The sequence below is a fragment of the Drosophila serrata genome, unplaced genomic scaffold (assembly GCF_035046125.1).
Source record: "Drosophila serrata isolate PLE 108 unplaced genomic scaffold, ASM3504612v1 contig_228, whole genome shotgun sequence".
NCBI lineage: Eukaryota > Metazoa > Arthropoda > Insecta > Diptera > Drosophilidae > Drosophila > Drosophila serrata.
This window is the reverse complement of record NW_028257126.1, coordinates 1,963,937-1,974,767: the sequence shown is the minus strand read 5'-3', so window position 1 is coordinate 1,974,767 and position 10,831 is coordinate 1,963,937. Positions and strand designations below refer to the sequence as shown.

Genomic DNA, 10,831 nt, shown 5'->3' with positions numbered 1-10,831 from the left:
AGATGCTTGATGAATATCAAAATAAGCTTTTTTTAAGGCAAGCTTCAGAAGCTTTTCCATTTTCAAGTACGCCAGATATAGCTTGAATTTAGCTAAACCGGCAACACTGCTTCACAATTTTGTTTAAATAATTAATACACATTTCGTGATCCGTACTACGATAAATGTAAACAACGAGATATGTGATTGGCATGAGCACCTGCAAATAAAGATAAACTCGAACCATGGCCGACGCCTACTGTCTGACGAATTTTATTGATTTTTCGCTGTCGCTGTCGCTGCCACTGAAGCATCACAACCGTATCAAGGTGAGCAATCTCACCTGAAATTCAATATCAGACCGTTCATTAGCAATCACCCCCACACGCCCTCTTCCGCAGTACACCTGCTTCGACATATCCGACAACTACATCGTTTTTGGAGCCTCGTCCGGATCGCTTTACTTGTTCAATCGCAACGGAAAGTTCCTGCATTTGATCCCGAACAAGCATGGAGCCATTACCTGTCTCAGTATCTCGGCGAATAGCAAATATGTGGCTTTTTCAACCCAGCGCTCTCTGATCTGTGTTTACGCCGTGAACCTCTCCGCCCAGGCCACGCCGCAGGTGATTTTCACGCATTTGGACCAGGCGGTGCAAGTGAGCTGCATACAATGGACGCAGGACGAGAAACAGTTCTACTACGGCGACTCCCGCGGACAAGTCAGCCTCGTGCTGCTTTCCTCGTTCATCGGCCATAGCTTGCTACTCAACATGACCGTGCATCCGTTGCTCTACCTGGACTCGCCCATTGTCCAGATCGACGACTTTGAGTCACTGCTGCTGGTGTCCAACTGCACCAAGTGCATTCTTTGTAACACTGAGTACGAGGAGTATAAGCAGGTCAGTTATGTCGTTCTTGTAGGATAATTCTCAATAATATTACTACACCTTTTCCCTTTCCAGATTGGGAACCGTCCTCGCGATGGAGCATTTGGGGCTTGCTTCTTCGTCTCACCTCAGGAATCACTTCAGCCCTCTCGCATCTACTGTGCCCGTCCTGGAAGCCGAGTGTGGGAGGTAGACTTTGAAGGTGAGGTGCTTCAGACACACCAGTTTAAGAGCGCTTTGGCCACCGCACCTGCAAGAATTCAGCGCCCGGGAACCGGCACGGACGAACTGGACGCCAATGCGGAGCTGTTGGACTATCAGCCGCAGAACCTGCAGTTCGCCAAAGTTCAACGCTTGGGCGAGGACTTCCTCTTGGCTTTCACTGAACTTGGATTGTATGTGTTCGATGTGCGACGGTCAGCGGTGGTGCTGTGGTGCAATCAGTTCGAAAGGATTGCCGATTGTCGGTCGTCCGGCTTGGAGATATTTGTTTTCACCCAATCTGGCGCCCTGTACAGTGTACAGCTGCAAACTCTTCAATCTCACGCCGTTTCTCTGATCCAACAATCCAAACTGCTTCCATGCGCAAACCTACTTCGCCAGCATGTGCGTTATTTTGCAGACAAGGCGCGCGAAGACTATGAGCTAAAGCAGCTAAATGCACTGAAGCAGCTTCTCATCGAAAGGCAGGAGTACGAGCTGCTGAACGATATATCCGTGATCTTTGATGCCATTACCCAGTGCACGGGCAGTGCTTTGGACACGCACAGTTCCGGAGGCAGTTCCGCCACCACAGAGCGCAGCTTGAGCGGTGGTAGTGCAGTGAAACCAACCCCAAAAGGTGTCTACGTCTTGGAGAATGCATTTTGTGACAATTTGAAGCAGCCCCCCAAATCTGGACAGTTCAAGGATGCACTTCTTACTGTCACGGGGAAATTTGGGAAAAACATCATCAAGTACAAGTTTAACATCTTCGCGGAGGAGCATCAACAATTGGTGAGAGAACTTATCCCAGACAGTGAGCGTTCGCTTCCCTTTAAGGACATCAAAGCGCGCTATGAATCGGGAGCTCAGGATCAGGAGGAAGAGGAGGAAATTGTCAGTCGCTGTAGAAAACCGGCTCCTCAGGCACCACACATCAGCCCCGAGGAAAAGACCCTCTACAATCTCTACCTGATCGCCAAGAGCGCCAAATTCAGTCGTACACAGTGCGTAGATCGATACAGAGCTGTGTTCGATGAGTATGCGGCAGGGGAATTGGTGGCTCTGCTGGAAAAGCTAAAGAATATGATGGTGGAGCATGGCGACACTCCGGAGCAAGCACAGCGCAACTGCTACGAGATGTATTTCGACTATCTGGACCACGAGCTGATATGGGAAGTAGATGATGCCACGCGGGATCACATAGCTGCTGGTTTCGTTTTGGTAAACGGCTCAGGGAACGCGGAGATCGTTAGGTGTGAGCACTGCTCCTTCCCACTCCGATTTGACACTTCCTGTCAGTATCATGAGCTTGGAGCGGTGCTCCTCCGTTATTTCTGGTCGCGCGGAGAGCAGCTCAAGTGCTTCGACGTGGTTCAAGCTGTCCCGGCTCTCCTGGACGTCTTAGCCAAGTTCTATTTAGCCGAACAGAATCTAACAAAAGTAGTGGCAATTGTTCTGAACTACGGCATGCCTGAACTTCTAGCCGATGTCGGCAAGCAGCTAAGCGTGGGGGCATGGGCCCGATGCTTTGAGCAATTTGTGGAACTGCAACGCGGACGGCTAGTATGCGCAAACTGCGAATGTGTCTCCGGCGTGGAGCAGGAGCAACTGGGTCGGCACTTCTTCTACAACTGGAACTGCTTCCTCAACATCGCGCTGGATCACATGGCCGCCGGGGATACGCTTGCTTTGATCTTCAAGTGGAGCTCTTACATTCCAAACGACGCCATTGACCGGGAGTTCTATTCCCGCTGCCTCCTTAAGGGCTAGAATATAGATTAATAACCATATTTATTGTTTCCACTATGTAATCTCAAGCTAAGGCCAATACCAAAAGCATTTATTCTATATGGACATGTACACACCCACGATATGTATATTCTAATTAGAGCATGAATATAAACGAGATATTGGTTCTGTTTACATATTTACTGAGGAAATCCATTTCTCGAAATTAAAAAGGCTGGAAAAACAATAAAGAGGTAGCGATGCTTTATGTCGCAAATATTGACGCTTGAAAAATCAACTCATCTCAGCATACACAAAAACTTTTGGCCCAAATCTATACAAAATTTCACCTGCCCAGCCTTATTTCTCTTCCATCATCCAAGTCTTCTGATGATTTTAAGGTTGGTACTGCATTTTATTTCCTATTTTAAAGATAATGATAATAAACAAAATTAAATTTTTTTCTGTACGACAAAATAGCGCCGGGTCGAAACAGCTGTTCGATATATATCGATATACTTATGAATATTTTATCCATCCCTAGTATTTAGACCCATATACGTTACCCATCCCAAGTATTCAGACAAATTTTTTTAAACTTATCGTATATCAATAAAAAAAATATATCGATATATTAATGTTTTTTTCCCCATCCCTAACATAGACACGCGTCTGAAAGCGAAGAAAAAACGTGAAATCGTCGGAAAAGCAAGATTTTCCAAGCCCAGCAGAGTTGCAAAGTGCTTGTAATTGTCGAGGCACAAGCAGGCCGACCCGGAAAAGTCCCAACGTCAAAAGTTTCAAGCAAACAAAGGAACTCTGTGCGAGAGTAGAAAGAAAGAAAGAATTCGAAAAAGTACAGAACCCAGACATCGTTCCAAATTTCACACGAGAACGCAGTAGCTTGTGGAACGTAAGAAATAGCAGTCGGAAAAACTAAGAAAATTCGTATAGACACAAAGTGCAACACAAACACAACGATCAAGTACATTTTTTTGTCGGAAATTGCAAGTGTGCACCCTAAAAAACGTAACAATTGCAAAATTTTCCTAAACGGAAAGCAAGAAAAAAAAAGCAACTGATTGGAGGATAATATGAGTAATGCTATTAACCAAAATGGCACAGGTCTAGAGCAGCAAGTAAGTACGGCGAGGGGGGTGAGAGGGGAAATGTACTATGCATGAAAAAGCAATGTTCGGCTAAAAATTTATTGATTTCATAACACACTAATGTCTCGTATCGCTCATTTACAACAGTGTACATGAGAGGCAAATGTGCAAGTGTGCGTGTCATAAGTTCCTTTTCTTCTGCTTCGTCATTCCAATTTGTAATTTTTGTATAATTTTTGCTCGCTTGCCTCCAAATTTGACAAACATACATATATGAAAGTTTCCACTCGCCTTCTATGTGTGTGTTAAATGCGTGTGCAGCGCCGCCGTTCTAAGGCTGTGTGTGTGTGTGTCTGTGTGTGCGCGCCTCTGGTCACACTTCTCTCCTGCTCTCCCGCTTGCGCGCACATGTGGAAGCTGAGTGTAGAAAGTAGGGTTGCAAGGGGTTCGAAATTTTTATTTTATTTATTTATTTTTTTTCAATCTGTTAAATTTTTGTCTAGCCCCAAAAGTTTTATATGCATGAGATTAACTTAATTTAAAATTGGCCAAAGCGGAGACCTTTTTATATCTCGATCCAAAATGTCTGAACCTACGTTCCACGACCAGTCTTACCACCACAGCTGAGATTAATATTTCCGTGTGTGGGTGATCAGCTCTCTATTTTTGTTTTTGTGGTGTAGATAGGCGCAGTGATGTTCTTTCTGCATTTTTCTCGTCCGACTTGGCTTTGTTTTCATGGATGTGTAAAAGAAAAATAAAAGAAAAAAAAAAAATAATGCAGTAAAAAATTTTCTTGGAAAATAGCTTCAAATCTTTTTAAAATTAGAAAAGTCTCAAAATAAAAATTAAACAATTTACTTCAATCCAGAGGAAGTGCACAAAATAAGCTGCGAATTCAATGACACCCTTAAAGTTGTTTTTCTTTTTTTTTTATATTTTCTATGTTTCTATGATCGAATTTTTATGTTAATATAAGAATTTACAGCAGCGATTAAATTTTGTGATAAACATCAATCGCTTAACCACAGAGACCTGTTATATTTTTGCAAGCTATTGTACATAAGACCGTTGATAACTCCAAAATATGTTTACTTTTTGACGAATCGACAGATATTAGAGTTATAAAAGGATTTGTTATGGGTGTATAAATGTAACACTAACAAAACACTTTATTTTTTGTAAAAATTCGGCTCAAATTCTATTCTTCTACTTCGGCTGTTTATGCTTATATATTGTTGATCCAGCTTTTTCTGCTCAGAAAGAAATGGCATCACTGGCTAAGCGGCTTCTTTGTGTAACAACCAGCATCGAAAGAAAGAAAGAGAGAGCGGCTCGCTTCAAAGCTTTAAACTAGTTGCGCCTCTCTCTCCCTTGTTATATGTGGCGAAGATTTTCGCTTATGCATATATGTATACACGTTGCGCTAGAAAGAACAATAAGCTAATAGCACATGTTGCTAAGCGGGAACACGAAACTTGGAGAACATTTCCAGCGGAAATCGGAGTTTAGGGGTTTTTAAAAGAAATTATTTTCACAAACTTATTAAAGATGCAATATTTTATTAGTATTACAAAGTACATATTTTGAACGAAAAATACTTATAAGAAGAAAAAATATTTACGAATGGCCAATCAAATAAGGACTTTTTTAACGAATGGTCGTACATGAAACCTAAAAACAAATTTTTTTTAAAACTATAAAAATATAGATATAGCATGACGAAAATTATGATGAAAAAATTTAGTTTTGAGAAAAACACAAAAGAAGATCGAATGACTGTAATATCCACAAATAGTCGGATATTTTTCAGCCAGATGTCTTAAAATGACCGTAAGGATAAAACAATTTTTCAAAAATATTAAGGTCTAACCCCTTAAATCAATTGAACTTGATCGTGAAAATGTATGTACATATGTATAGTACATAGTAGTATAGTAAAGGGGAATGGGAAAAATAATAGCAAAGGAAATGTTGTAAACAATTTTGCTGTTGTTCCCATAATCTCCTGTAGACGGACCTGACCGGACCGGACTCCTGCGACCATATAAAGTATACACATATGTATATTCTTGGTCAGGATCAACAGCCGAGTCGATCTAGCCTTGTCCGTCTGTCCGTTGTCTCAAAGAAACTTTGCAGTTAGTCTTCTATATACTCTCACTCGTAAATATGTCGGAACGGGCCGGATGGGACGACTATATCATATAGCTGCCATACAAACGATAGAAAAGTTTGTAGAAAAAAATTCGAACTCTTCCAAAGTTTAACAGAATTGCATATAATTTAAGATATATATATTATTCTAGAATTTCGGTTTTAATTTTATGAAAATCGGACTACTATATCATAAAGCTCCCATAGGATCGAGAAATTTGAGATGATGAATCATATAGGTGCCATAAAAACGATGGTTAGATATAGAGGAAAACGCAAAACTGTGAATGTAAAACTGTACCTGTAATTATGTAAAACTGTAACTGTAATTATGTAAAACTGTAACTGTAAAACTGTAATTATGTTTTTTTTGTCATAAATGTATATACTTTATATTGTATTACTTCCTAGTGATCTTTGGCAAGCCGAAGTTTGCTTTTTTTCTTGTTTTTATGTGAATTATTTTTTCCCTGCACTCAGCCATTCAAATGTTTATAATTTCCCGAATTCTAAAATATTATAATTGGCACTTTATTAAAATTGTATTTGTGAAATATTTTCTTGTTAAGACAAATTTTGAGTCAGAGGCTAAAAAAATTACCAGTCTATAGCCTATCTAAAAGGATTATGTTAGAAAGATTACATTTTAAATGTTTTTATGTATTTTATATCGGGTCCCCGATACAGACCATAAATAACGCCCGTTTTCTTATCTTTCAGGTTGCTGGTCTGGACTTGAATGGCGGCTCGGCTAACTATAGCGGCCCCATAACAAGCAAGACTTCCACTAACTCTGTCACCGGTGGTGTGTATGTGCCCCCGCATCTTCGTGGTGGTGGTGGCAACAACAACGCAGCGGACGCAGAGAACCAGGGCCAAGGACAAGGTCAGGGGCTCGACTCGAGGGCCGCGAATCCGCGCCAGGACAGCAGGGACCCGCAGCAGCCTCGCGGCGGAGGCGAATACCGCAGGGGCGGCGGCGGCAGTCGTGGCTTCAATCGCCAGAGCGGTGACTACGGCAGCTTTGGCAGCGGAGGAGGCGGACGACGTGGAGGTGGCCGTTACGAGGACAACTACAACGGTAGGTTCCACTACGAGCACCCATTAAATCCTACAAGCTCCCTCCGTTAGTGTTGAGATTGTTTATTGCTATAGCCAGATCTACCATTTTATATCAGCCATATTTTGTTTATTTTCACATGTTAGTTATACTCATTATTTAGTTTATCTCCATACACATGTGCGCTCGTTACGGAGTACTTACACTTTTACAATATTCCTCATAACGCAGTAATTATTTTATGTGAGAGCTTAGATACATAAATGTAGGACGGCAAAAATTTTGTTACAGTCTTCAGTTCTGGGTTTTATAAAGGGGTATGATTTGATTTTCGGGAGAGAAGGATGGGATATTTGTTAATGGTTCGGAAACGGCTAGTTTATTAGTAAGTTCAAAATTTCTATTTACCATTATTGCAGATGGGACAAGTACTTTTAAGAGACCCATTTAATGGTGCTTTGTGAATTGTATTTGTCCTATGGGTAGCATACGTGAAAAAGCACCTTTATAGACCCTTAATATTAACATATGTGGGAGTGGTTTCAGGGATTTTTTTTTTATGCATCATGCTGATTTATTGGATTTATGCTTTACATTTGCCTCTAAATCTTTTGAAGGTGGTGAATTCGACTCTCGGCGCGGCGGTGACTGGAATCGCAGCGGAGGTGGTGGAGGTCGCGGCTTTGGTCGTGGACCGTCGTATCGCGGCGGCGGTGGTGGAAGCGGTAACGCTATCGACGAGCAGACTGGCGAGGATGGCCAGCAGCAGCAGCCGCAGCAGCCGCGCAATGATCGCTGGCAGGAGCCAGAGCGCCCAGCCGGGTTTGATGGCGGCGAGGGTGGACCACCCGGCGGCGGTGGCGGCAACAGAAGCTATAACAACCGCGGAGAGCGCGGAGGCGGGGGCTACAATAGCCGGTGGAAGGAGGGCGGCGGAGGCAACATCGACTACACAAAGTTGGGAGCCCGGGACGAGCGACTGGAGCAGGAGCTGTTCGGCGTGGGCAACACAGGAATCAATTTTGACAAATACGAGGATATACCCGTGGAGGCGACGGGCCATAATGTGCCCCCGAACATCACATCGTTCGATGATGTGCAGCTGACGGAGATCATCCGCAACAACGTGAACCTAGCACGTTATGACAAACCGACACCGGTGCAAAAGTACGCTATACCGATCATAATCAGCGGCCGGGACTTGATGGCCTGCGCTCAAACTGGATCTGGCAAGACGGCCGCCTTCTTGGTGCCGATTCTTAACCAGATGTACGAGCACGGACACTCGGCTCCGCCGCAGAGCAACAGGCAGTTCAGCCGGCGCAAGCAGTATCCATTGGGTCTGGTGCTGGCACCGACCCGCGAGCTGGCCACCCAAATCTTTGAGGAGGCCAAGAAGTTCGCCTACCGTTCCCGGATGCGTCCCGCTGTGCTGTATGGCGGTAACAATACCAGCGAACAGATGCGCGAACTGGACCGCGGCTGCCACTTGATTGTGGCTACACCTGGTCGCCTGGAGGACATGATCACGCGTGGCAAGGTGGGGCTAGAGAACATACGGTTCCTAGTTCTTGACGAGGCGGATCGCATGTTGGACATGGGTTTCGAGCCACAGATCCGTCGTATTGTAGAGCAGCTGAACATGCCGCCCACCGGACAACGCCAGACGCTTATGTTCTCGGCCACATTCCCTAAGCAGATCCAGGAGCTGGCCAGCGATTTCCTCAGCAACTACATCTTCTTGGCTGTGGGTCGTGTGGGCTCCACCTCTGAGAACATTACGCAGACGATCTTGTGGGTTTACGAGCAGGACAAGCGTTCCTATTTGCTGGATTTGCTATCGTCCATCCGCGACGGTCCCGAGTATTGCAAAGATAACCTGACCTTGATCTTTGTTGAGACGAAGAAGGGTGCGGACTCGCTGGAGGAGTTCCTGTACCAGTGCAACCATCCGGTGACCAGCATTCACGGCGATCGCACCCAGAAAGAGCGAGAGGAGGCCCTGCGCTGCTTCCGCTCCGGCGATTGCCCTATTCTAGTAGCCACCGCTGTGGCCGCTCGTGGCCTGGACATTCCGCATGTGAAGCATGTCATAAACTTTGACCTGCCGTCGGATGTGGAGGAGTATGTACACCGAATCGGTCGTACCGGACGCATGGGTAACCTCGGAGTAGCCACCTCCTTTTTTAACGAGAAGAACCGCAACATATGCTCCGATTTGCTGGAGTTGTTGATTGAGACGAAGCAGGAGATCCCCAACTTCATGGAGGACATGAGCTCGGATCGCGGACACAGCGGTGTTAAGCGACGCGGAGGCGGCGGAGGACGTTACGGCGGCGGTTTTGGCTCAAGAGATTACCGTCAGAGTTCCGGCGGCGGTGTAGGCGGTGGCGGTGGACGTAGCAGCGGCCCGCCTCGGAGCGGCGGATCTGGAGGCGGCGGTGGTGGCAACTACCGCAGCAATGGCAACTCGTACGGTAAGTTCGGTGAGTGGGACCAGCACCAGTTCCATGTTAAAATGTATAAACTAATACGATTTACTTTCCCTAGGCGGCAACTCTGGCGGCGGCGGATTCTATGGCGGCGGCGGTGGCGGATCCTACGGCGGCTCCTATGGTGGCGGTGCCTCGCATTCGAGCAACGGACCCGATTGGTGGAGTCAATGAGCAAGGCTCCAGCCTCAGCTTCAGGCAAACGTCCTGGGCCATCAGCACCAGCAGCAGCATCAGCAGTCGTCGCCCCGTAGTCACTTTCGCAACTAACACTAACTGAAGAATACAAAGTCGATAAGAACTATATATGTATATTCACACACACGTGTATACTATATATAGGGAACAGCAAATGTGAAAGAGAAACTGTCTGTGCGCAGCGCAACACAAAACAAAACACGAAAACTACATAAAAGCTAAAGCAACAGAAACAGAGATGCGCACCCTCCACCACCTACAAATAATTTACTCTCACAACCTTTAAGCCCAGGAGCGAGCATTCATAATAAATTGTGCAAATCCAACGCGAAAGTATATTACATTCATGTATAGGCAGCCCAAAAACAGGATTCCGGTCCTCACTCCCCATCCCCCATCATCGGTCTATTTTATGGAATCGAGAAGTATATATATTGAAGGATATGCAAACATACATATTACAAATATGCTAAACACAACCACAGAAATATTAAGAATATTTAAGTAACAGATACAATTTTGAATTTTTGTCCAAAAGTTGTACTACTTCTCTCACACAAACTTTTTCTTGAAATTCTTAAATACAAACAAATATATAGACATGTATACTGTGTCGATATCGGATCAAGATGATGAAAGCGCAAACCTTGAACTTCAATTGATGATTTTAAACGACAAGAAACCATAAAATAGTAATAAATATATATAATAAAATATATAAATCGAGATATATTATGTACTATATGAAGCAAAAAACCAACACAAAACAAAAAATATTAAAAAACGAAAGTTTGCTAAACTTAAATCTAAAAAATTTAGCAAATGAAAAAAGAGCTCTTCTGGTTTCATTTATAGTAATTAAGCTGTATGGTTTTTATGGGTGCAGTACGTTAGGGCTTTGCTTTATCTTTAGAAAACAGTTGCAAATGTTTATCATACTTATTTAACCATATTTTCCACTAACAAGTGAATTATTTTAGTAATTTTGTTTTCGATAAGAAAATATTTACTTTT

General features: G+C 43.9%; 2 protein-coding genes across 3 annotated transcripts; both read left to right on the top strand.

The window, feature by feature from the left end:
* The first annotated feature begins 46 nt into the window (after positions 1–46).
* Positions 47–3,000, top strand: p (WD40 repeat domain-containing protein pink). The gene is made up of 3 exons (XM_020957430.2): positions 47–308; positions 381–881; positions 945–3,000. The coding sequence occupies exons 1-3, from the start codon at positions 225–227 to the stop codon at positions 2,841–2,843; spliced, it is 2,484 nt and encodes an 827-aa protein (XP_020813089.2). The 5' UTR covers positions 47–224; the 3' UTR covers positions 2,844–3,000.
* Positions 3,001–3,046: 46 nt separating this feature from the next.
* Positions 3,047–10,650, top strand: bel (ATP-dependent RNA helicase bel). 2 transcript variants are annotated; one of them, XM_020957431.2, is made up of 5 exons: positions 3,047–3,202; positions 3,466–3,940; positions 6,788–7,148; positions 7,745–9,604; positions 9,678–10,650. In XM_020957431.2, exons 2-5 carry the CDS (start codon positions 3,896–3,898, stop codon positions 9,791–9,793), a joined length of 2,382 nt encoding a protein of 793 aa, XP_020813090.2. In that variant the 5' UTR covers positions 3,047–3,202; positions 3,466–3,895; the 3' UTR covers positions 9,794–10,650. The 2 variants fall into 2 exon arrangements, with proteins under 2 accessions (XP_020813090.2, XP_086686225.1); XM_086830099.1 differs by having other exon boundaries at positions 7,745–9,613.
* Positions 10,651–10,831: the final 181 nt, after the last annotated feature.